This window comes from Balaenoptera ricei, chromosome 1 (genome assembly GCF_028023285.1).
Source record: "Balaenoptera ricei isolate mBalRic1 chromosome 1, mBalRic1.hap2, whole genome shotgun sequence".
In the NCBI taxonomy this organism is placed as follows: domain Eukaryota; kingdom Metazoa; phylum Chordata; class Mammalia; order Artiodactyla; family Balaenopteridae; genus Balaenoptera; species Balaenoptera ricei.
This window is the reverse complement of record NC_082639.1, coordinates 65,833,058-65,860,310: the sequence shown is the minus strand read 5'-3', so window position 1 is coordinate 65,860,310 and position 27,253 is coordinate 65,833,058. Positions and strand designations below refer to the sequence as shown.

At 36.6% G+C, this 27,253-nt stretch overlaps 2 protein-coding genes and 3 non-coding genes across 5 annotated transcripts in view; all 5 read right to left on the bottom strand.

Annotated features, from left to right (window-relative positions):
- Positions 1-1,506: 1,506 nt before the first annotated feature.
- Positions 1,507-8,171, bottom strand: RABGGTB (Rab geranylgeranyltransferase subunit beta). The gene is given in 11 exon segments (XM_059915341.1): positions 1,507-2,105; positions 2,515-2,607; positions 2,609-2,640; positions 2,643-2,664; positions 3,896-4,021; positions 4,593-4,703; positions 4,782-4,834; positions 5,677-5,782; positions 6,956-7,153; positions 7,797-7,904; positions 8,166-8,171. Coding segments are annotated over 11 exon segments (966 nt in total). The 3' UTR covers positions 1,507-1,994.
- LOC132354833 (small nucleolar RNA SNORD45) lies at positions 6,736-6,807 on the bottom strand. The gene has a single exon (XR_009499425.1). It is a non-coding gene; the product is annotated as a small nucleolar RNA SNORD45 (small nucleolar RNA).
- On the bottom strand, positions 7,438-7,520 carry LOC132354842 (small nucleolar RNA SNORD45). Its single transcript, XR_009499430.1, has one exon. It is a non-coding gene; the product is annotated as a small nucleolar RNA SNORD45 (small nucleolar RNA).
- LOC132354837 (small nucleolar RNA SNORD45) lies at positions 8,076-8,154 on the bottom strand. Its single transcript, XR_009499428.1, has one exon. It is a non-coding gene; the product is annotated as a small nucleolar RNA SNORD45 (small nucleolar RNA).
- Positions 8,172-22,562: 14,391 nt separating the features above from the next.
- The window catches only part of ACADM (acyl-CoA dehydrogenase medium chain), a 51,667-nt gene continuing 46,976 nt past the window's right edge, over positions 22,563-27,253 (bottom strand). Inside the window, exons 11-12 of the mRNA XM_059924569.1 lie at positions 24,687-24,935; positions 22,563-23,382 (exon numbers count right to left, since the gene is read on the bottom strand). Coding sequence (XP_059780552.1) covers positions 23,311-23,382; positions 24,687-24,935 — 321 coding nt within the window. The 3' untranslated portion in view covers positions 22,563-23,310. The remainder of the gene's footprint in view (positions 23,383-24,686; positions 24,936-27,253) is intronic.

Below are 27,253 nucleotides of genomic sequence, written 5' to 3'. Positions count from 1 at the left end.
AGAAGTTGAGGCTGGTGGGATCTCAGGCCTCAGCATGCTCATAAACCCTCTCAGAACACCCCTCGGCAGGGCCCAAGGGCAGAAGCTACGCCGGGAAAAGTGCGAGCATGGCGCGCAGGCGCACGAAGCTGCATGGCGCAGGCGCAGAGCCCCAGCGTGCCGCAACCGCCCACCTTCCCCCCCACCTCCACCCCATCCACACCGAGGGAATGTACTCCCAGGCTTTCCGGTCCCGTCACCTCCCACAGGTTTTGGTCGAGCTAAATGTAAGGTACAGACCTCCTCAGCTGAACGGAATTCAGGGCCCATCAATCCAACTTGGTAGACCCATTATTCGCACTGCACCCTATTTCCTTATCACAAGGTGTTCGGGGCTAACATTCCGCACATACCTCCAAATACACTGGTTTCTTTTTAATTACAGAAACTGTCTTATCACTGTGCACGCAGTGCCTGTGATAGTGGAAACAAATTTAATGCTCACACAGTAGTACAAACCATTTAACATTGGTTTCGTGGCTAAAGAGCCACTAACCCCTTACAGCTTAAATATTCACAGGGCTGTTATCACTGCAAGACTGCCCCTCACCCAGTAAGCATATGGCTGTGTGCACAGTATAGAAGGAACCAGGTTAAGAGGTATCTCTTGGACAGTTTCCTCTCTCAATTTCTAGTACTGGGTCTTCACACATAGGTATGAACTATTTAAAAGCAGACTACACAAACTCAAACTAGCTTTACAACAAATGACCTTTGGGAAATTTTGTGCCTGCTTACTTTTCTTGAATACACAGTAATAGCAACTTCGTAGAGATGCCAGGATTGAAAACAGAATACTCTGGATACTATTAGAAGAAATGCATTACTCAATTCATGCAATTGTTAAGTACATCAATAAATCAGGTATTCATAGAACAGTTCATCCACATGCAATGACTGCAGTCCTCAAAACTCCCAACTTCCAATGACAGCACTTAAATAAAATTATGTTCCATCCAATGACTTCCAAACCTTCAGAAACAAAATACTGGCAATGCAACTCAAACTCTTCAAATTAATAAACTGTCAAAAAACAATGCTAGATTTCAATCTCACATTGGTCAATGTGTTCAGAATCATCACTTTACACATGTAAGATGATTCTCTCTTACACAGGGTATTGCAAAGACGCTTGAGCAAATTTCAACTTCCATCAAGAAAAATGTTCATTAAAATACTTTATTTTCACTAAGAACATAAAACTCTTATAAGAGTTATAATCTCTTGTAAGAGATTAGCTGTGGTCTCATCTTTCTGAAAACACAGGTAACAAAAAAATACTGTGGCAACTATCAACTTGTGTTTCCTTACTCGGCAGGGAAAAAAGCCAACAATCCCCCTTGGCATTCCGACATAAAATATTAGAAAGTGAGAATATAGTCCAGATTGCAATCCTATTCCAAGGTGGTGAATTGTCATTTACTTAAATCACTTTGTAACCAGCTCAGTAACCACAAACATATGAAATATTCCCAAATTTCAGCCATTTATTTTTTTTCACCTTTTAATTCCTATGGGGTTCATCAATTCTTTATCAGTTAACATTCTCATTGACAAAGACCAATTTATATTAACTATAGTTATATATAACATATCAAGGGAGTACATGGGAAAATCATAACATAAGACTTCATCAGCTAAATAGAGTTCAACTCAGTTTGCTGTTATGGAGACAAACAAGATAAACACATTGAAGCATAAACAAAATATTACGCTCAGAATAACAGCATTCCAGAAGAAAACGGAAAGCTGAAGATACAATAAAGGTCTCTAATTTACAGTATGTATAATTATATAATTTATTAAAATCAACACAATTCATGTACAAAATATTAACATGGCAGCCATTACGTTTGTTAAGCACTTCAAATACTGAAATGTTAAAACAGTAAAACTACACTAAGCAACTTCTGCATCAAGGGATCTAATCTAGCTCACTAGTTCAGGCTGAACATTCACTCTCCGAAGTATTTCTTCAGGCATGCAAAAAACAGGGCTAACAGGTTTAATCTGTTCTTCTCCCAAAAGTGACAATCCAGCAATTCCAAATAGAGTATGAAAAGGATCTACCTATTAAAAAAATAAGAATTTATAGAGTATTACAAAATGAAAACTTCTAAAACCCTGCTTCTGAACAATGATTATACTGGAGCCTATTGTATTCCCTTTATTTGAACATACGCTTAAAGTTTTCTGAAATAATGATGGTTTCAAATTGTATTTTTAAACACAGAACCTGGTCCACACACTCATTTCTTGGCAATAAGTGACCAGAAATTTCTGTAAACTTGTTTTAGATCTTTCATATATTCTTAAATGACAATTATTTAAAAAGCATCCCTTCAAAGCAACACTTGGAAATACCATCCTTTCCCCCCACCCCCCTATTCCTAATTCTGGAAACTTAGAACCCTTAGAACACAAAGCAACACTGAAAATTTTAACTGTTAAATAAACAGTCACAAATATACTTGCCATATCTCCTGGCCTGTCCGCAAATCCTCCCGTTTCTTCATCTTGACATGCTAAAATGAAACTGCGCAGTTTCTCTCTGTCAATCCAATGAAGCCTTCCAATTATCTTTAGGGAAGCCAACACCCACCAAGAATAGCATACATCTGGTAACTAGGAGGAAAAAGCCACAAGTTGCCTCAATTGTACTTTCTGGTCCAAATATTGGGGGTGGGAAGGGAATCAAGGGATATACGGACAATGCAGTGTTTGAAACACTGAAATCCATAAATACAATTGCTTAGAATTAAAGATAATCACTGGAAAAGAGAAGACCAAACACTCCATTCCATAGAAAACCATGCTGAATGTTTCAGCTTCAGTACTCAGTGATAACCATCCATCTACCTTATTTTCTATTTGCAGTGAATACCTAAATAAGCCCCTTAATCCAAGAATCTGGTGGTAAGGCTCCTGAGATCTATGGTACTGTATGTTCCACTGCCCTAGGTAGAGCACTTTCAGTAAGTGCTGTCCAAGCAGGTACACAACCTGCTTCCAAAAAAAAAAAAAAAAAAAAAAAAAATCACCCCGGCTCCTCAAATCATGGTAACTTAAGAAATGCAGAAGTTCCCACCTTAGACTGAATTTCAACAAGATCCCTAGGTGATTCACAGGCACATTAAAAGCTGTCCTACATTTTAAGTGCAATCCTCACCCCCAACGATCTTCTACTTATTGAAAAGCTGCCCAGGTTTTTCATTGGATCTTAACTAGAAACCACTTGTGGTTATTTCCCTACCTATTAACTTATTCAGAAATACTGAGCAAGCAAAATTAAACAAAAATACAATGACCCAGATAAAAGCATCACCATGCTCTATCATATTTTAGGTCAGGGGCTCAGCAGGCTACAGCCATTGAGTCAAATCTAGACCACAAGAATAGCTTTTAGTATGTGTAAATGATTTTTAAATATAATAGTTTTGCGACAGGAAAATTATGAAATTTGTATGTGTAACAAGACCATAGGTCAAAGCTAAAAATATTTACTACCTGGTCGTTACAGACCCAATTCAGAGTGTGTGAGAGCTAAACAAAATTGGCTTTTTCTTTAAAAATTAACAAAGATTTTAAATAAAAATGTTGTAATCCAATTTTTTAAAAAAATCTTTCATTTGGCAAATCCATTGTCCTTTCCCACCCATAAGTGGGCATGGAGATTTCTGTACAAGATGCATGTGTTAATAGAAGCCTTTGACTCCCAGATATACATAACGCAAAGTAGTTAAGGTGAAAAGCTCATTATCAATTTACAAGAGTAATACTGAGATATACAAGACAAAAAAAGTCCTCACTCAAGGTTATAAAACTTAAAAAGTTCATCTTATGAAACGACAGATACCTTCTCTGGCCTTCCATTGAGTCCACCTGATGGAAGCTGTCGTTCACAAAGCCACCAACCAAGTAAATCAGAATTTACTCGATGCAACTGACTAGTAATAGCCAGGAATCCTGTGCAACAATAGATCTAAAATTACAGACATAAAGTACATGTGTAGAATAGTTTTTCAACAATAACATGGTGATAAAAACTACTTAAATTATTAAAGCTCCATTTTCTATCTAAAAATTTGCTGACAGTAAGAATTGCAAACAAGAACACAATTATTTGAACAAAACCAACCACACTACTAGGATGCAACTGCAATGCAAGACTACTGTCACAATTTCTTCATGGCTAAAAGCAAGCTTTATTTGACAACCATTTACATATACATATACAACATCCTCTGGCACAAGCAAACAGTTGTTGGGGATAGGTAGGGAATGTTTTCATCTGGTTAAAAACTAATTGAAAATCAAAATATATTTTTGGTAATTACAAAACTACTTATGTTTACCTGGGTCGGAGGATTTCACCAACAGGGGACTGTATACAAAGTAAACTACTGTAAAAATGCCTTCCTTAATCAGCAATTAATTCTTATGTAACATCCCACATTATATTACATTCAGTCAAATTAACTTGCTATTTTCCCAATTACACGGGTTATCCCTTCAAAACTGACCCTACGTTTTAATCTAGATTGATAAATTACCTGCCCAGCATGGGATTCAGAACCTGGCCTGCAACCAAATCCACCATCAAAGTTCATACATGATAAAACAAATTCGATTGCCTTTTCCACATTAATAGCATCCAGCTTCCCCTGTAAACAAAATATACGTATTAAATTCCAGAATAATCATGTAAGTTTAATCATTCCAATACAACATTTAAAACTTACCAATAGAGCCAAAGTTGCCACCGCACAAAAAGAGAATCTTGTATCGATTTCTCCTAAAAATAAAGGGATCAAACCAAAACATTACGTGTTATCAGAGGCTTCTGATCATATTATGTAGTAAAAGTTAATTAAAAACAACCTCTGCACAACTATCATGGTTAAATTTCCAAGACTTCAGGCTTAACATGTACTTCTAGTCACCAGGAGGAAAGCTAAATCTTTAAAAAGTGATCCATAATCACTTACTTTATTTCGAAGGAAACTAAGAACTAGAAAACTGCTTTGTCAAAAATACAAGCAAATAAATTGCTTTCAAAGCCCCAGAAAGGTAACAGAAAGAAAAAGACTAGTCAATTTCTTAGAATGATAATAAACTTACCCTATTATATAAAAGTAGATTTTCACATCCCATGAAGCAGCTGGTCTCTCCTGCCTGCACTGTATTCAGCCCTAAAGCAGAGATTATCTACATTTATCAAGTCAAATACTACTCCCTCCCTCCACTCAAATATTCAGTAAGTTTGTAAAGTTTTTTGAATATTTTCCCCTTGCCAGAAAGTTCTAAAAAAACTTTACAAAGCCACCAAATATTGGGGAAAAAAGTTTCACCTACCTTATCTTTTAGACTGGCCCCCTCTGTTCCAGTACTCCTGTATGCTGATATAACTAGCACAGTGCATGCTGGAACTTCCAGCAGACCATTAACTCCAGTTAGACCAGCTGCTTAGTGGGACCTGAAAAGATGAAAAACTTAAAAATCTCCTGATAAGTTATTAGCAAAGCCCCCAATTCGTTGAACTTTAAAATTTGCAACGAAGCTTATTACTACAATAAACACCAAAGCAGAACATTTTTGGATTGGCATTTTGGGTGCCATGGATTAAAGGGACATTACCCCAAATATCTCCAGCAAAAGAACCATCTTCTTTCTGTAGACTCTGAACATATTCCACAACTTTATTTACATCAATAACATTAATACTATCATAGAGAGTAAGAATCTGTAACAAAAACAAACCATGGTAAGTAAATACCTCTTCAACACTGGTAAGTTTGTTCTAACAATGTTCTTCCTCAACTACCTTTTAAGTTGTCAAGCAAGCATGTCCTTTTGTTTATGTACATTGTGAACTTTTCTCAAATGTGCACTTCTACTATGCAGTCAAATTATAGATGTTACCAACAAACACAAACCTTTAACCACAAAGCATTATTTTTCCATTTATAAATTGTTAACTTAGCGCTCTAAGACTCATATATACTAACTTACATAGACTTTAAACCCTTATTTGTGGATCTTCACTAATATCAAAATCAAATTTAACTCCAAGGAGGGAATTCCCTGATGGTCCAGTGGTTAGGACTTGGCGCTTTCACTGCCATGGGCCTGGGTTCAATCTCTGGTCAAGGAACTAGGATCCCGCAAGCCACAGTTCATCCAGAAATGTAAAAATAAGTAAAAATAAATAAATTTTAAACTCCACGGAAAACAGCAGAGTTGTGAAATGACAGAGTATAAACGGGGCACCACAGGCAGCTTGGTATTTCCAGATATTAGATGAACAGCAAGATGAGACTAGAAGGGAGGAAATGGCCAGGCCATGGAGAGAAGCAAATGCCATGCAGAAGTTTGATGAATACACGAAACAGATGAAGGAGGCTTCTACGCATGCGGTAAACAGGCTTCGAGCAGTTTACATAATCCATTATGCTATTTGCTGTTCTCTGAATAATGTTCCACGTGACAATCTTCAGAACATATTGTTTTCTATTATCAGACAAGACTTATGTAACGTAATCTATTGGGATAGGATAGGTCATGCTGTCTAATAAACAAAATAGATTTCAGTGGCTTAACTTCACAGGATTTTTCTTGCTCAAAACCAACCAACCTAACTCCACTGAGTGATTTTCAAATATTTACATATACTTAAGATAAACATAATTACCATCCAAGGTCTCAGTGTAATTTTATAATTTACATCAACTTTGGATTCAGCTAATACATGCCACCACATCATTGACCTTGTAGAACATATACTTCATTTGAAAAGATGAGTAACTTTTTAACATAGATACTGATTTTGTCACGTTCCTGATACCTAGTTTCAATTTCCCCACTCTCACGGAAGAGAATACATCACCAAGACTGCTGAATTTTTATTAATATTTACCTGGACAGCACTAAGAGTGTACAAAAGATGAGGATCATGTCCAATACTAGCACTTATTCCACCACACTCGTGTTGACAAGACTTAATAAATGTCAGAATTTCTTCTCTATTCATGCGATGTAGCTGTCCCATGAGATCCATAACAGTCAGACCCCAATAGATGCCACTCATTCTCAAATATTCAGACATACAGTATTCCTAAAATACAGAATTACTTTAATGCGTCAGTTTGAATTGATGCCAGGTTAAAGATACTGAACACATGAAGCCAAATAGTCATGGTGTTACATGGCCCTAACTCCATAGCTACAAGGTTATGGGAATTCATCAATACTAGATTATTTCCCAACATGGTAAATTTCAGCTCTTTGTATCCCACAGGAGAAAATATTCACTTCCAATTAAGTTGTTCATTTAATTTTTTCTAAGATTTTCCCACAGAGGAAAACTGGGAACACCATTCTTCAAGGTTAAACTTATTCAAGGTCTCAGCGTAATTCTAGAGCTTAAGTGTTATCTCACATCACCGTAAACTCAGGTAATACATGCCAACACATCATTGACCTTGAAAGCATTACCTCAACTACAAAAGTAAATCTATTCCATGCCTCAAAATTCTTACAAATCGGGGCAGGAAGGGAAATCTACTTTGTCTGCCAAGGCCACTAAATAAGTGTTGGTAAGGACCGTGGTTAATTCCACTGCCCCTCAACCACAGATACCAGTGCTTGGCACACAGAAGTTGGATACGATTTTTAAGAAACATGGGCCATACTAACCTGCTTATTCAGAATGGCCAACACCTTTAAAAATAAACTTTTCAACATAAAAGTATACATACGTAATCATCTTTCTTTGAGCCATAGGATGCTATATAATCTGCATGCTTCTCCACTAATAGGGTGTCGGGTGCATCTGACTTGATAATAACATCCTTCTGCGGTGTGCCCTTTCACACAAAAAGTGATTTCATGAATTTTTATCTTTTCACGTTTGACCCCAGAGCATATATTCCATACACATTTGAATTCTGATTGCATCTTGCCATATAAAAACTTTCAATTTTAAAAGTATCTGACTAAAAAAGAACTAAACCCCTCATAAAGATGCAGGCATTTTTCAGGTCTCAGTGTAATTCTAGAGCTAAAGCAGAAATAATCAACTTTAGATTCAGAATACATGCCAGCTCATCATCGACCCAAAAAATTACCTCCATCTTCATCTCTCTTTGCTTATCTTTCACTTAAAGAGTTAAGTAAAATAAACATACACTATCAAACCTTATGAATTTAAGACAACATATGGCTTACATGTGGCAAAAAGTTGAAGCATTAAAATAAAAATCTTGCTAACCCATAATTTGCAGTTAAGTTCTTTAATGAGATTTTATTAATCCTAGAAACTCAGGTTTCAAAGCACCTTCCAGGTACCCCAAAAGTTATTTATCAAGCAAGCAGTCCCTTTAGCCTAATCTTCTCCAGCTTTAAGCCCCCAGGTGATGAGGATGCTGCTCTAGTTCTTATTTTTTAAGTAGGTCATGATCACTACCAATAAGAACAAAGCAATTAATTTCCTTCACATCCCATTCATATTTACTAGGTCAAGCCCATACTATTAATAATTATAAAGATTCTGAACCATATATTCATGGCCAAATGGAAGGAAATATATATGTACATGTATATATATAGAAGGAAAAGAGAACTACCCGGCTTTTTTGAGAGATTAAGAAACCGGGTCGTTGACCCCTGAGGCCCGCCGGATAGGAGGAAGTCTGGCCGCATGTGCAGCCGCGAGATCTGCAGAAAACGCTAAGTAATACTTCACCCTGTCTCTGAGTCCTCAAAAAACCTTCCAAGGCCTATGTCTTAACTCAACCATTCTCTAATACTTAGAAAACAACCCACTGGGGCCTGAACTGCTTAAACATTAGCCTATGTAGTCTCCTCCCGACTCATCTACATAGCAACCCAATACACGTCCACACTCACCATGTCTGAGAGCGAAAAGAGAACTAGGCTCGTCGCTGGGCGGATTTAGGCAGCAAGCGCCTGCGCAGAGGCGTCCTTCAGGTCCCCCCCACCCCACCCCGCGCCCGACATAGCTGTCCACACTCCCGCCTGAAGGAAGGAGCAGTTCTGTGGCTGCCCTAGGACCCCACCGACTGCTCATAGCTGTCCTCGCTGCCTGCGCCGAAAGTCTCTGGCGCCAATTTTCTCGTCTCGTAAGGTCCGCGGTTTTGTCTACAAGGGTTTTAAGTAATGTGTAAATACCTGAATAACTTTTAAGAAATCGTTTATTCTTGAGACTCTTTGATCTTTGAAGATCTGCAATGGCTGGTAATTAATAGAGTTGCACGTAGTTAAGTGTTCAATAAATGTTTTTGAGTGAATGTTAATGAAGTGTTCACATTCCCCTCCTGTTTGCCTTGGCCATTACGGCCGACTCCCTCACCTACTCCCCCCACTTCTTTAGGAAGTACTAATATCTGAAATATTTGGAACTGAATTTTCAACGAAGAAACATCCATGTGCCTTTTATGAGCTTTCCACAGAAATCGGATTTACTAGGTGTGTTAACACAGATGTTTTCAATTGTGCTTTCTTTAGGACTGTCATACTTCAGCATTTTTGAGCACCCATTAGAAAATAATGGCACCACACATCCTTGCATTCAGTAACGACTTAGAGAAGGGTTCCTGACACAGTGACATATGTGGGTTATCAGTAATTGAGAGAATGTTGGATCTACTGTGATGATAGATTTCATTATTTCGCCCTGTAGTTCTGTTGATATTCGTATTTCTAGCTTGAGGCCACTTTATTAAATGCATATAAGTTTAGACTTATCTATTTCTGCTGAGTTGAGCCTTTTATCATTACGTGATGATTATGTCTAGCCCTAATAATTTTTATTTTAAAAAGTCTGCCTTGTTAAATAGTGTCAAAGAAAAATTAATCCGTTGCTCCAAGAAAGAAATGGAAATTTTTTTCCGAGCCAAATTTGAGGATTATAACCTGGGAAGACCATCTCAGAAAGCTTCTGAGGACTGTGCCGCGGGTTACAAGTGAAGGTACAGTTAGTTATATGTTTTTTGAGGCAAAGGGCTGTACATCAAATGACATATTATTGACAGTTTACATAATCCAGATCTCAGTGTCATCGTGGTAGGTCGTATGACCCCTTACAAGATCAGGAAGGAATGTTATCTTTTAAGGAGCTGTCTTGTGGATGCTGGGAGAATGTTGCTCTTTATGGTTGAGCAGGTATTCCTGCTGATGGGGGAGGTTTGGTGATGCATAATGCAGATACACAGTGCACAGTGGGGGCAGAGCGGAGGCCAAAGGACAGAGAAGAATATCTTTATGTTTAAAATTTTCTTGTCTTGCCTTAAAATATGAATTTTATTTCGCAATAGTAATGTAATTTCCCCAGCTTTCTTTTGCCTCGAAATGAGATGGGAGAGGAGTGTTGTAGAGTGAGAAAAACCAAGGCAGAGAGGGAGACGTCATGTCTCCTGGGAAAAGTAATACTCAAAATAAGAATAAGACAAGCATCCGATCCAAAATACAACATTCAGGTCGAGGCAATAACTGCTGAAGTAATGAAAAGTAAGCCTCTCTTCCTACTTTATGAATTCATTCATCAAATATGTATTGGATGCGTAGAATGTGCCAAATATTATTTCTTCTAGGTTTTGGGGGCACAATGGTGAGCAAAATGGAAATATGTATAGGGAGTATCTGTTCTAGCAATTCTTGGAATTACATTCAGCAATTCTATTTCTAGCTATTTATCCTACAAATATACTCCCTTGGCTATGAAGTGACATGTGCCAGAATATTCATAGCAGCAGTCTTTGTAATAGCAAAAAATAACAAATATTTTAACCATCAAAAGGTGAAATAAACTATGGTGTATTCATTAATGCAGCCATTAAAAAGAATGAGGAAACTCTGCAAACATTGTTGTGGAAAGATTTACAAAACATGTTAAGTGAAAACAAAAACAGAATGTACCAAACGATGTACTGATGTGCCATATGCTACTACTATCTGTGTGGGAAACAAAGGGAAAAAAATATATGGATATATTTGGGAATGCACAGAACCAAAGCAGTTACCTACTGGAGGAGAAATGGGTGGCTGTGGACAGGATTTAAGGAAAGCTTCTCACTGAGTACTCTGATACTTTTGAAACTTGGTATGTTTTACCTCTTCAAAAAATAAAAATATCTCCCCTCCAAAGAAAAGTAGCTATATATATATATATATATATATATAAAAGACAAGTTCATCTCTGCCTCTAGACCTCCGCTGTCCAATATAGCCACATGGAGCACTTGAAATGTGACCACTCTGATTTGAGATGTGTTGTAAGTATAAAATACACACCCCATTTCAAAGACTTAGTAAGAAAAATAGAAATATCTCATTAATAATTTTAAAGTATTGATTGCCGAAATATTTTGGATATATTGGGTTAAATAAAGTATTTTCTTAAACTTAATTTCATCTGTTACTTTTTACTTTTTTAATGTGACTATTAGAAAATCTTAAATTACACGTGTAGGTCACCTTATGTTTCCATTGGACAATGCTGCTCTAGTCTATGAGCTTTATGAGAGCTGTAGTGTCTGTTTTGTTCACCATTTCATGTGTTACACATATCATTTTGTAAATAAAAGGATTCCTCTTTACCTACAATTTTGTTCAAAGACCATATTGTGACTGACTACAACTATGAACATAGTTTCATTAGCATTCAATATCTAAACTGTTTCTACTCTGGTTTAACATCTTTATGTCATGGAATAGCATTTCAAGGGGACAACAGTATCATATTTTACCTAAGATGCCACTGACTATAAGACACATCACAATTGCAAAGACATCAAAGGTAGAAAAAAATAGCCAATGGCTATTAACATAAAACTTACCCAGATTTCTGAGATGTTAAATAAGAAAAAATATGCATTTTGGAATCAATGAAGCATAGTAACTGAGTGATTTTTTTAAATGAAGTATATCTTATTTACAATGTTTCAAATGTACAGCAAAGTGTTTCAGTTTTATATATATATTATTTTTCAGATTCTTTTCAATTATAGGTGATTACAAGATACTGACTATAGTTCCCTATGCTATACAGTAGGTCCTTTTTGTTTACCTATTTCATATATAGTAGTGTGTATCTGTTAATGCTGAACTCCTAATTTATCTCCACCCGCCTCTGCCCGCTATCCCTTTGGTAACCATAAGTTTGTTTTCTATGTCTAGTTCTGTTTTATAAATAAGTTCATTTGTATCATCTTTTTAGATTCCACATATAAGTGATATCATATGATATTTGTCTTTGACTCACTTCACTCAATCTGGCAATCTCTAGGTCTGTCCATGTTGCTGCAAATGGCATTATTTCATTCTTTTTTATGGCTGAGTAATATTCCATTGTGTACACACACACACACACACACACACACACACATATACATTTTCTTGATCCATTCATCTGTCAATAGACATTTAGGTTGCTTCCATGTCTTCACTATGAGTCATTTATTTCTGAAATAGCAAATGTAGAAGCATAGTATTGCATGCTCCATGCTGCATATTACACTTGTAAAATTATATTACCTTCTATATATTTTATGGCATCCCTGATTTTTTTTTATTCCTCCATTTTTGGATTCACTTCAAGCAAATGAAATCTTGTCTAAAGTCTTAGAATTGCAGGCCTTCTTAACTAAGTAGTTCCAATAATAAAAGGAACTCTGATAAGAAAGATGCAGGTATACAAGGACTAGAATTCTGGAGCGATTTAAGAGAAACTTTTTAAACTAAGTTGTAGATGAAAAACATTTTAAAATGTAAAATCCTGTCCAAGGGACTTCTCTGGTGGTCCAGTGGCTAAAACTCCGTGCTCCCAGTGCAGGAGACCTGGGTTCGATCCCTGATCAGGGAACTAGATCCCGTATGCCACACCTAAAAGATCCCACATGCGGCAACAAAGATCCCGCGTGCCACGTCTAAGACCCCCTGCAGCCAAATAAATAAATAAAATGTAAAATCCTGTCCTTTAATTATGAACTATAAAAAAGAGCTTGATGCTTAAAAAAAGAAAAGATACATTGAGACATCTAGGTTTTAAGATTTAAATTGGTTGCTAGAAATTGGTTTTAATATATTATTGGTTCCCTCCTTTTTTAATGAGTTAAATAAAATTTTTGACATGTATTCACTTTATATTTATATGCGTCATGATTTTACCATTTTGAAAATTATACATTTCCTTAGATACACAAGTACGCTCAACAGATAGAGCTAAGTAATGGCACCTCAAGATCTACCCAAGCCAAGGCAGGTCTTTTCTTGCCTCTCACAGCCACTCCACAGCCTTAACTTTTTTGGCCTCTATTTATGTAGGTTTTGCCCTCCTTATTGATTTTTTTTTTCACACCTCCTTACCGATTTTATTTATTTATTTTTTTATTTATGGCTGTGTTGGGTCTTCGTTTCTGTGCGAGGGCTTTCTCTAGTTGCGGCAAGTGGGGGCCGCTCTTCATCGCGGTGCGCGGGCCTCTCATTATCATGGCCTCTCATTGCGGAGCACGGGCTCCAGATGCGCAGGCTCAGCAATTGTGGTTCACGGGCCCAGTTGCTTCGCGGCATGTGGGATCTTCCCAGACCAGGGCTCGAACCCGTGTCCCCTGCATTGGCAGGCAGATTCTCAACCACTGCACCACCAGGGAAGCCCCCTCCTTACTGATTCTGTGTCTTGTTTTTGTTTCTGCTTCAGGCACAGTTCATAATTTAATCTCATTGGTGGCAATGATTGAGACTATGTTTTTATGACCCACTTGGTGATCTCTGTCTGCTATAGAAGTCTATTCTCTCATGGGTGAGAAATGACAGAGAATCTGGTTTATTCACTCTTGTCTATGTGTGAGAGCTCTAATCAGTTAAGAATTTAAAGCCCACTGGAAAGAAAAACAGCTTTGAGATCTGGACTGGTGAGTTTATTTTTGGCCTGTGACTGAAGTTGTTGTAGATCTGAAACTTTTAAGTTCTCAGTGTGTCTGTTTGTCTATAATTGAGGAAGGCTTTGACCTCTTATTGCACATCTATGAAACACTTTCCCACTTCTGAACAGTGTAAACTAATAAATCAGATTATGCCTCAGATTAAGGAACTCTGTTCTGATTAGTTTATAGAGATAAATAGGCACTTATATAAATGGGTTAGTCCCCAAATTAACAGAAAAATTGTAAAAATTAACTTCTAATACTTTGAATGAGCTAGACTTTAAAGGAAAACAATCATTCTGATAAAAACTACTAGCTCAAAAAACATTTTTAAAACTTCAAGTTCACATAGTAAGATGAATCTTTGGACAAATTAGAGAGGTTTGTAATTTGGGTTAAAGAAAAAAACAGCTATGTGTCTTTTTCTCTAATCAGTATAATATAAGTATAGTACTATATGTTTAAGTGCAGTTTATTTTTAAATGAAGAGACTAATTAGTCTGGATATCCTAAACTTTTTATAATGATTTATTGGTCAAATTAGCTAACTTAATACCTAAATGAAGTTTGAGATTTTTGAAAATGTAATTTTGGGTTCCACCATATTGAATCATAAGTCTAACAAAATTTGTTTATTCCAACAGTAATTATGTTTTGAATTATGTCAGATTATAGATAATTTCCATGATCTTTAGGAAATGTAAAACCTTCGACTGATATTGAATTAATTAATGAATAATCAAATATGCCTGGATTGTTTCTTGGATAGAATATTAAATCATTGATTATCGAACATAATTTTAAGCTTATATACTTTTGTTTCTTACTTTGATATGCTATGGAATAAGTTACATTTGGGTCAAGTTAATGAATATGTTTCTTTTTGCCACTTCAAGGTGTAAAGGGATATGCATAGCTGTATAAAGTTGTGTTAATGTTCATGAGGTTTGCTAAAATGTTCGTGTGTGAAAAACAGTTCTCAATGACCTGCTTCCCAGCTTTCTCTGAAGTAGAAGTTAGTTTCTACAATTAAGTCATAATAATAATGATTATTATATCACTAGAGTTGGACCAATAGTGATAGAGAAATACAACTATGTATGTGTTTTTATTTTTCAAGAGAAAATGAGTAGTTTCGTTCCAAGTATCAGCTTGTTCTAGAATATGAAAAAGCATTGTGAAGGACAAAACTTTAGGAAAGTGAATTTTATTTGCCTTGGTGTGTAATATCTGAATCTGAAAAAAACTGGAAGGTGCTAAAATTTTGGCAAAGTTCACTCAGTTTTATGGGGCTTGCTTACTTGGTTTACTGATTGACCCCTTCACCAAAGGTAAAAGGTTACTCTTTACCGTCTGCCTACATAGCAGAGATTTTGTCTTACAGAATAAATTTTCTGTGTTCTATGTGTTGAAATTTTAATACCCTTATTTTAAAAAAAAGGAACAAAGTTTCCTCATTTGAGAAACAAAGTTCCGTATAATCATGTTATATTTTTCTGTTTATTTTTATTTATTGTCCCTTTAATTAAATAGGTAAACAAGTGTTCTTTCTCAGGTACCTATAATCCTATCTTAAGTGATCAGATCATCTCTGACATCTCTTGATTTTGCCTTCTCGAGGTTAAATCTTGAATTTAGAAAAATAAAAATTTCAGGATATATTTTACATCTAAATGTATCTTTGAAATTTCCTGGAGGAGAGGGATTGGGAGGCTGGAAAATAAAAAATCTATTCTTTCACCTCATAAAAAGAAAGATATTAGAAATAATTGTTTATTTCATGTGCCCCATATTTCTTATTTACCAACACTATACTATGGGAGCTTTATAGAAAAATTTGGTAAATATTTCAGATCGACAGCCTTCCATAGCTTAAATTTGTATAGGTAAAATGTTATTAATATAAATATGTCCAAAATTGTATACTTTATGAGAAGGCCCTGGAGATATGTCAATTCTCTTTGTTTCCCTCAGGGGAAATAATGGTTAAATTCTTATGAAATAATTATGCACTATGCTGTAATAGAGATTTGAACTCACTTCCATTCTGATATTATTGGGTATCTATACAACTTTCAGTCTTGGTCATTACAATGGACTGAATGTTTCTGTCCCAGCACAAATTCATATGTTGAAATCCGAATCCCCAGTGTGATGGTATTAGTAAGTGGGGCCTTCAGGAGGTAATTAGGTCATAAGGGTACAGTCCTCATGAATGAGATTAGTGCCCTTATAAAAGGGACCCCAGAGAGCTCTCTCACCCTATTTCTGCCATGTTAGGATAAAAGAAGAAGTTTGCAACACAGAAAAGAGGGCAGGGATCTTGATCTTAGACTTCCTAGCCTCTAGAACCGTGAGAAATACATTGTTGTTTAAACCACTCAGTCTATGGTGTCAACTGAAAAAAAATGTACAACAGAAAAACTGCAAGTTGAGTTTATTCAGTATCTCACTGAGGACTATAGCCCAGGAGACAGACTCTCAAATAGCTCTGAGAAACTGTTCTGAAGAGGTGACGGTGGAGGTCAGTATACATGTGATTGTGGTGAAAGGGGTATGTGCAACCCAGCACACATCTCTGTAGAAGGTTACTGCTAGTCATGAAGAACAGATATCTTAGTTAATGGTTTTAGTGCTTTTCTAAGTATGGGAAGATGCAAGAATCCAGGTTCATAAAAAATTTCTCCTGAAAATACCTATTTTTCTGAAGGTCTGTTCTGTCAGTTTTCCCAGAGCATAGAATGCCTCATTCTGCCCTGAATTCCTTTCAGGCTGTGTTGAAGGTCAGTGACTGCAGGGGCTAATAGCTTAATTCTTAACAGAACTGGATGGCAAGTAACATTCTTTAGTTGGCAATGGTATTGTAGCAGCCTGAACTAAAACGGTTATCTACAGATAGTTTCTGTTTTACTCTGATGCTAGCTTGAGGGCTCTGCCTATAGGTCTACAGGCCAAAGTTTGTGCATTCAGGAAGGGACAGTCTCAGAGCCTCATGGGAAGAATCAGGTGCTTTGAACTGTCAATAGAGACATCAAAGAATGGTTTTGTGGGTACACATTTCCAAACTGACATAGCTTAGACAAATTTCACACCATACCAGTGGACTGAGTCAGGATTTCTAGAACTCTTTTGTCTAGAAGCAGACAGTTTTGTTTTTTTTTTTTTAATCAATTTTGGTTCATCTTTTTATTATTTTATTTATTTACTTTTAAAATTTATTTAAATTTATTTTCTTTTGGCTGCGTTGGGTCTTTGTTGCTGCGCGTGGGCTTTCTCTAGTTGCGGCCAGCGGGGGCTACTCTTCGTTGCAGTGCGCGGTCTTCTCACTGCGGTGGCTTCTCTTGTTGCGGAGCACAGGCTTTAGGCGCGCGGGCTTCAGTAGTTGTGGCACGTCGTTTCTAGAGCGCAGGCTCAGTAGTTGTGGTGCACAGGCTTAGTTGCTCCGTGGCATGTGGGATCTTCCCGGACCAGGGCTCGAACCTGTGTCCCCTGCATTGGCAGGCGGATTCTTAACCACTAGAAGCAGACAGCTTCTTGAAAGTAGTTTACTGATCCAAGATCTAACAGAGCAATTACAGAGAACTGAAAGGACCAATGAGGGAAATTTAATCATGGTTATGATTACTTTTTGGAATATTGTTTATGCAGTTGTTATGTTCTATTTTTATGGATATGTAAGACAGCCCTTTTTAATTCTTAGGCTATCTCTAGTCTTCAAATTTAGTAGATTCTGCTTTTGTAAACTGGAATTTTAAAATGGTATCTGATTCTCACTGTGTGCCCAGAATTTAGAAACATTTACTGTCTCCTTACATTTCATGGCAATATCAAAAGGAATCTTTACTCCTGTTTACCAGGATATAATTGAACAAATTGATTGTGTAACCAAAGCCATACCTGGAGTGTCATAATTGAGACCAATTCACATTTACTCATGTATGACAAACCCATTATTAAAAAACAAGTTGACTTTATATGTAGAGTCAATGTCTACAAAGCTGCCACAGTAAAACTGGAATGGTACCTGGCTTACGAGGTTCCAGTCTTACAGATGGTAAGGAAGGTCCCTTCTCTAGTAAATTTTAGCAATGCTGAGGAATTTACCTAAAGTGTTAGGTACTACTGGAGAAATCTGGTAGAGAGTTTCTTGAGCTTGGTTCCAGAGGCTTTTAGAAGTCCAATTTCAGTGTCCTTATGAAAACTTTCATACAGAGGTTAATCCTGCAGCTTTAGTAATTGTTCAGTATTGTACATCTCTGGATTTGCAAAGTAAATCTGAGGAGGCCTACATAGTTAACGACCTTACTGTACAAAGGTAATCAGGCCAAACCTAATGAAACCTGTCTTTTTGTATCAAGAGTAATCTTGGCAGATTATTTATGCTCACATGAAAAGAGACTGTCAAAACACATTGTCAAAGACTTGGAAATGTATAAAAGAAATTATTGAGTGTCCTTTTAGTGGACTGCTAGGTATTATCTCATGGATCCTCTGAAGAGGTATATTACCTGTGATTGTCTATTGGCTGGCTAAACTGTTTTACAACTCTGTTAAAAGTTAAATTGTAGAAAATGGAGAGTAATGAAAATGAGCCATGAACTACAAGTGGTTTCTCCTGTATAGAAAAGATGACCCCCGGGACTTCCCAGGCTGTCCAGTGGTTAAGACTCTGTGCTCCCAATGCAGAGGGCACGGGTTCGGTCCCTGGTCAGGGAAATAAGATCCTGCATGCCACGCAGTGTGGCCTAAAAAAAAAAAGAGAAGATGACCCCCTCTTTAGGTTTTTTGCCCTACCAGTTTTACACCTATTAGCAAATTCTTTTAAGCGTTTCTAACTGCCGATATGTCTGTTCTTCAAATTCTCCCTTCTACTAGTTTTAACATCTTGTTAGTTCTCTCATTCATTCGTTAAATGAAACCTTTTAAAAAAAAAAAAACCTGTTGCCTATAGAGTTCAGTCTTTAATCTCCAAAGAACTTTTGTATTATCTGGTTACAGGGTATATATTCAAATCAATGGATGTCATTCTAGAAGCCAATGTAAACAGCCTTTTTTTTAATTCAGAGGAGTCTTGGAATAAACTCTTCTCCCTATATGCAAATTGATGACTCTGGTAGATTCCTTAAACATTCAATAAATTTGCCATAAACATACCAGATCTTTTATAAAATTATGTCTTTTCCAGGAACCATCAAGTCACAGATGTAGGCAACTAACAATCATGTTTGTAGTCTGACTCTACCTATCCTCCTGGCTGTAATGGCCCTTGCCAGTCAGCTTTTATAAGTGGCGGGAAATCTAATATATAAGTATTAGGTCTTATTCTATCGTGGGATCAAAGAAGCAGAGGAAGAAGCTAGGCTATAGAGCAAGAAAGAATGAAACATGACAGGGAAAGTAGAGTTGAGAGAGAAATGTACTATTTCATGGGTTCTTAAAGACTATTTGGGTTCTAGATCCTTCCTAAAACTGACTCCGTTCCAGCCTTCAGATCCATGAGGCACTTCAGTATACTTAAAATACATTTGTCCATATTTTGCTTAAGTAGCTTAAGTTCATTTGTGTTACTTGTGACTAAAAGCTCTTAATTAATAGTTATATAATTGCTTAATACTTATCAAGAGTACTTTAATATTCTCATTATGTGGCTTTGGAATACAGTTACATGTCTAGCAGCTTTATATTTACAATATGTAGGTGAATTTTTGAACTTGTGTAAATTCAAATTTGCACTTGGAATGTATATATTCCATTTAACTTGTAATTTCTATGTAATATCCAATTTATTTAGAAATCTCCTACCAATCTTGAGCTGTGCCATTAAAACACAGTTTCATAATTGAGCATGAAAAAGCCATTTAAACTTTCTTGGTAAAAGATTAGATTTTTATTTTCATAATTTAGTGAGGTGTAAGAGGAAATGGATTTTGTTTTTGTCCCCAGTCCCTGGGTGAGCCTGTAAGTGAAAGTGGGGTCTGGCTGCTCGCTGCTCAAAAGCTAATAAAGAGGCAAGGTTGGTGGAAAAGGAAGTTTGCTTTATTTTGGATGCTGGCAACGGGGGGCGGGGGCAGGGGAGGAAGGGCAGATGCCTGTCCAAAGGCTAACTCCCCCCAAGCCTGACAGTCAGGAGGCAAGACCTTTTATACAGAGGGAGGGGGCTACATGCAGAAATGGCATAGTCAGCTCTGACAGTCATCTTGAAATTGGTCATGTGGTGGTCTGACCAGTGTCATCTTGATTGTTTTAAGTACAGTTAATCTTCAGTTCCAGGGTCAGTTTGTTCCCATTTCCTTGAGGCCAGTTCTCAGAATTGTAGCAGCTTATGTCATGGCTATAGTTTGGTCATCATGTAGTTAACTTCTTCCACCTGGTGGGGTTCGCAGTCTCTATAAGACAGCTCACAGGATACGGCTCAGAATATTATCTGTAGCCCTTGAAGAGGAGCTAAAGGTCCTTGACTTTGCTTACTGACTAAACTATTATTTTGTCCTGTTTGACTTTTCTTTGCTTCTGTATTTTCTCACTTCTCTGATTAAACTTATTCTTTGGCTAAAGTTTTTCCACAGACAAAAGGCAGGTAAAGGACATGGGGTTGGGGGGCAAGGACCATAGATAGGGTCCTGCTCCGTTTCAAGCTCATCAAGTCCTTGGAATTTCCTGAGCAACAGGAGTATCTTTTATTATTTAAAAAAAAAAAATTTTAGGGACTTCCCTGGTGGCGCAGTGGTTAAGAATCCACCTGCCAATGCAGGGGACACAGGTTCAAGCCCTGGTCCGGGAAGATCCCACATGCCGTGGAGCAGCTAAGCCCGTGCACCACAACTACTGAGCCTGCGCTCTAGAGCCTGCAAGCCACAACTACTGAGCCCACGCACCACAACTGCTGAAGCCCACGCACCTAGAAGCCTGTGCTCCACAACAAGAGAAGACACTACAATAAGAAGCCGGAGCACCACAGCGAAGAGTAGCCCCCGCTTGCCACAACGAGAGAAAGCCCGCGTGCAGCAACAAAGACCCAATGCAGCCAAAAAATAAATGAATAAATAAATAATAAAATAAAATAAATTTTAAAAATTTTATTTACTTATTTGGCTGCACCAGGTCTTAGTTGAGGCACACAGGATCTTCATTGCAGCATGCGGGATCTTTAGTTGCAGCGTGTGGGATTTTTTTTTGTGGCATGTGGGATCTAGTTCCTTGACCAGGAATCGAACCCAGGCCGGCACTGGGAGCGTGGAGTCTTAACTGCTGGACAACCAGGGAAGTCCCTCTTTTATTAATCATAATGAGCCCCTTTCAAAAGATCATAGTAGAGTTTGTGCTAATGAGGTGACTTAGGGTGGAGCCCCTAAAGAGGTTCAGGATGGGGCCAATCACCAGAAAGACCAACTAATTAGAGGGTAGTGTTGTGGTCTAAACTGCCCCCCCACCCCCGCCCCAAATTCATGTGTTGAAGCCCTAACCATTCCCATGTGACCATGTTTGAAGCTAGGGACTTAAGAGAAGTAACTGAATTAAATGATGTCATAAGGGTATGGCTCTAATCTAATAAAACTGGTGTCCTTGTAAGAAGAAGAGACACCAGAGCTCACTCTCTCCCTATGCATGTGCACAGACAAGAGGCCATGTGAGAACACAGTGAGAATGTAGCTGTCTACGAGGCAGGATGAGAGGCCTCACCAGAAACCAACCCAGATGGTACCTTGATCTTGGACTTCTAGCCTCCAGAACTATGAGAAAATAAGTTTCTGTTGTTTAAGCCACTCAGTTTGTGGCATTTTGTTATGGCAACCTTAGCTGACTAATGCAGGTGGGAACTTCAACCCCACCTTGACATCTGGGGAGGAGAGGGAGGCTGTAAATTCTCTACAGAAACTTGAACGATGAGATTCAGGAGTTTCCAAATTAGTGAACACACTGAGGTACTGGGAGGGTGGTACATTGGGAGAAGTTATGAAAGCTCAGTGTCTCTCCTTATACCTTGCCCTTTGCATCTCCTCCTTTGTAATAAACCGTAAATGTGTTTTACCTGAGTTCTGTGAGCCATTCTAGCAAATTATCAAACCCAAGGGCAAGGTCACGGGAATACCCGAATTTGTATCCAACGTGGTCAGAAGTGTGGGTAGCCTGGGGATCCAGGACTTATAGTGGTGTTTCTGAAGTGAGATACCACTTCAGACGGAGCGGGCGGAGCCCTTACACCTGTGGAGTGTGACGCTAACTATTCTGAGTTACTGTCAGAATAGAATTGAACTACGGATTCCCAATTGGTATCAGAAATGGAAAATCATAAGTGATGTCAGAAACACCATTTAGTATAATGTATTTTAGCAGTATTTGATGTTTAGAATTGCAAAGAAATAGTAAATTCACATTTGGTTCTTTCATTATTTCATACTGATATTTTCTGAAGTATCTAATAATGCAATCTAATGAACAAATGGACAGGTAACTATGCAGTTCTAAATCAAAACATGAATATTTTTCCCATCACAGTAAATAAATCAAGTACACACTATTGCATGAAGTAGTAAGACGTCTTGAAAAGAATACAGATACACAAATTGAACAGATACACAACACTGAACAATTTTAGTTAAGTTTATTTTTAGAATGTATATGCACGGAATGAGACTGTACAGTAGACCAAAGGTTAACCAGAGACCAATAGAGTCATATAAAAATAATTTAAGGGAAATTTTATTGACTTATTTTAAATAAGGCAAGTGAAATGTGGGCTCGGAATTAAACAAGATTTTCAAGTAACTTCTGGTCATTGTATAAAGGGAGAATATGAACATCGAATTTTTGGTTATTACTGTACAAAATGGAAAACAAATGCTTTCCAAATTGCAGTAAAATTAACTCCTCTAATACAAATACCACTAAGTCTACAAAGTCACTGGCAAGTTATTTAAATCCTAGAATATTTTCTCAATGTAAATTTTGGAAAATTCTGAATACTTTTATAAACCCTCCTTCCTGTCATTGGAAAAACATTGAAATTCCAAGAAACTTCTGTTACTTTAATTACAAGAGGTCAAAACAACAAGCCAAATGTATCTTTCTAGGTTAATGTGATTCAGGTACAGTGGAACTAAAGGACAACACATAATTTTAATAAAACCAAATCTATTATAGAAAAGGCAAGTCATAAAGCTAAACAAAAATAGAAAACTACTATTAGAATCAGTTGCATAGGTTTAGTATAAGAGTACTTATTTTAAAATTTTTACTGGAAAAAACCTTAAAGCCCGCCCCTTCTCTTTCCTGGAGTTTAAGTAGTAGATCATGTTCTAATTACTCAACAATTACTAACATGGTGATCTGGTTAATTTTTATACCTGCCAATGTGTTCACGGGCTATAATAATCCTTTGAATTTGTGCTGTACCTTCATAAATCTGCAAAAAAAAAAAAAAAAAAATACATGTAGGTCAAATATCTTCCATATGTAAACACCCAGTATTTCGGACAGTACTCTAAGCTCCACTGCAATACCAAACTTAATCAAACCATATATAGGGTCTGTAGTCTACAGTGATTCTGAAACTTGATTTTCTGAAACCCATGAAAATACATAAATTCTCTAAAGATTAGTTTAAATTATTATAAAAACTCATTTACCAAAATTTTGGAGGACAGTCTTAAAACATCAAAGAAAAGGATATTAACATTTCAAAAAGTGTTTGGGAAATCTAAAGTTTAATGTTGCTAAAATATTTAACCAACTCTTTTGAACTGTTTTTAGCCAGTTGTTGCCTTCAGTCATTTTCTGTTCTTACTCTTAAAACTGATTTTTATCTCTTGTTGCCTAAGGAACACAGTTGCTAAAGAAAAAGATGCTGGAAGGATTTGTTTTTGTTCATTTAGGTAGCCCTAGTAGCCAGCCCTCACTTCCAGTTTAAACTTCTAACCATTTATTAGTTCAGATGGCAGAGAACAGTTAAAACGTAATAATTACAAGCTCCAGGGAAGGAGAGTATTACCAGATAAACCCATAACTTTGGATAAGGCACAAATTCTGGTTCTCAGTTTTTTCAAGTCTAAATTGAGGGGCTGCACTGTCTAAATTTCTTTCTCTAACATTCTATGATTCTACCTCTGGATTTCAAATGACTGGATTTGTCAAATAATTTGCTGGGGGTTGAGGAAAGCAAGGGAAGAGATATTGAGAATCATGGCTTATAATTACTTAAACTACATGTGGACATGAGCATTTATATCTTATTCACTAAATTACTCCTGTCTCTAAGTTTTTCTAACCATCAATTTAATTTATAAGACGGAGTCATCTATATCACTTTCTCCTCATGTTGTTTTTTTATCTCCCAAATCTGACTTCAAGAGTTGTCAGGTAAGACTCAAAATAAAATAATTTAATTAATTTAAATGATACACATACTTTTAGGAGAGCAAAGAGTGGGTTACAATTAGCTACGATGTTAAGAATCAAAGAAGGCTGATCCAGACATCCTGTACATGTCTGCACCATTTACTTTGTTAGCCTGTTCTCTCTCAAGGAATACACTTCAATGTAACATTCTTCCTTGTGTTAATTAGTTCCAAAAATTTAGGCTCACAGCCATTTATTATAATGATTTATTATTACCTGTGACATAAAAATCTATAAACAATCAGAAATCTACTATGTCATTTATGAATATTATGTTCCTTAAAAATCAATAAAAATCATTTTAAATATTACCTGATAGATCTTGGCATCCCTCATTAGTTTTTCTACAGGATATTCTGTATTATATCCATTGCCTCCGAAAATCTGAACAGCATCAGTAGCTACCTGATTTGCAATATCTCCAGCCCATGCCTTTGCAATAGAGGCAAAATAGGTATTTCGGCGACCAGAATCAACCTCCCAAGCTGCTCTCTGGTAACTTAATCTAGCTAGTTCAACTTTCATTGCCATGTCAGCCAGCAAAAATGATATTCCTTGGTGCTAGAATTAAACAGAAAAAAGTTTAAGGATATTTATTGACTAAAAGTTTTTTCCCTGGAACTTTTTTTTTTTAACTTTTAAAACTAATTTTAGACTTAAAAAGTTACACTCTGCTTCCTCCAGTGGTAACATATTACAAAACCATAGTATAATAAACATTGGTAAAATATTATCAGCTAAACTATATACTTTATTCAAATTTGGCCTAGTTTTCCTCCAATGTCTTTTTCTGTTGAAAGATTCCATCCAGGATTCCAACTGAATTAAATTGCTATTTCTTCCTAGTCTTTCCTTCTCTTTCATGACCATGGTGCACTTTTGAATAATACTGATTGGTTATTTTTTTGTAGAATGTCCCTCAATTTGGGTTTGCCTGATGTTTTCTCAGGAGTGGAATGAGGTTATAATTTTTGACAAAAATACCACAAAAATTATATGGATCCTTCAGAGTATCTCCTGGGACTTTTTAAAGAAAATTGCCATAGATAGTGAACAATAATGTAGCACTGTATCAGGTGCTGATGGGAAAGTGACAAAGACAAAAGATGTTTGTTATACTCTATAGGTTCATAATTAAATAGGAGACTTAGACAAATACTTTCAAGAGGAGACAGTAAGTTTTCTATGAGTTATATGGCCAAGATATGTTATAAGACGGAAATATGTTCACCATACCTTGATATGTGAAAATTTCAAATATGTAGTATGCTTACAGCTTTGGAAAAATATATTCATGACCCCAAAAGAGCAGAACACACATTCTGTTAAAGAGCACATGGAACATTCTGCAGGATAGATAACATGTTAGGCCACAAAAAAAGTCTCATAAATGTAACAGGGTTGAAATCATGTCAAACATCTTTTTTGACCACAATGGTAGAGACTATAAATCAACTACAAAAACAAAAAAAATCCTGCAAAAAACACAAACATGTGGAATCTAAACAACATGCTACTAAAAAACCCAATGGTTCACTGAAGAAATCAAAGAGGAAATTAAAAAATACCTGGAGACAAATGAAAATGGAAACACAATGTTCTAAAATCTATGGGACATAACACAGGCAGTTCTAAGAAGTTTATAGCAATACAGGCCTTCCTCAAGAAACAAGAAAAATCTCAAATAGACAATTAACCTTACACATAAAGGAACTAGAAAAAGAAAAATAAGTCCAAAGTTAATAGAACAAAGGAAATAATACAGCTCAGAGTGGAAATAAATGAAATCAAGACAAAAAAATACAAAAGAGATCAACGAAACTAAGAGCTGATTCTTTGAAAAGAAACAAAATTGATAAATCTTTAGCCAGACTCATCAAAAACAGAGAGGACCCAAACAAATAAAATCAGAAACAAAAGAGGACAAGATGCATCCAACATCACAGACACACAAAATACCATGAGAGATTACTACAAAAATTACATGCCAACAAATTAGACAACCTAGAAGAAACGGGTAAATTCATTTAGACATATAACCTAAGAAGACTAAATAAGGAAGAAATAGAAATTTGAACAGACCAATTACTAGTAATGAAATTGAATCAGTAATGAAAAACTCCCAAGAAACGAAAGTCCAGGACCAGACAGCTTCACAGGTGAATTCTACCAGACATTTAACAAAGACTTAACACCTATCCTTCTCAAAGTATTCCAAAAAATTGAGAAGCTCCCAAACTCACTCTACAAAGACAGCATTACTCTGATACCAAAACCAAATCACTACCAAAAAAAAAAAAGTAAAAATTACAGGCCAATATCCCAGATGAATATAGATGCTAAAATCCTCAACAAATAATAGCAAACCAAATTCATTAATATCTTAAAAAGATCATACACCATGAGATCAAGAGGGATTTATCCCAGGGATGCAAGGATGGTTCAATATCCGCAACTCAGTCAACGTGATACACCACATTAACGAAATGAAGGATAAAAAAACTATAAACATTTCAATAGATGCAGAAAAAGCTTTTGACAAAATTCAACACCCATTTATGATAAAAACACTCAACCAAGTGTGTGTAGAGGGAACACACCTCAACATAATTAAGGACATAAATGACAAAAACCACAGCTAACATCATACTCAATGGCAAAAAGCTGAAAGTATTTCCTCTAAGATCAGGAACAAGACAAAGATGCCCATTCCCACCACTTTTATTCGACATAGAATTGGAAGTCCTAGCCACAACAATCAGACAAGAAAAACAGGTAAAAAGCATCCACACTAGAAAGGAAGAAGTAAAACTGTCACTGTTTGCAGATGATGATATAGAAAACCCTAAAGACTCCACAAAAAAACTATTAGAATGCTG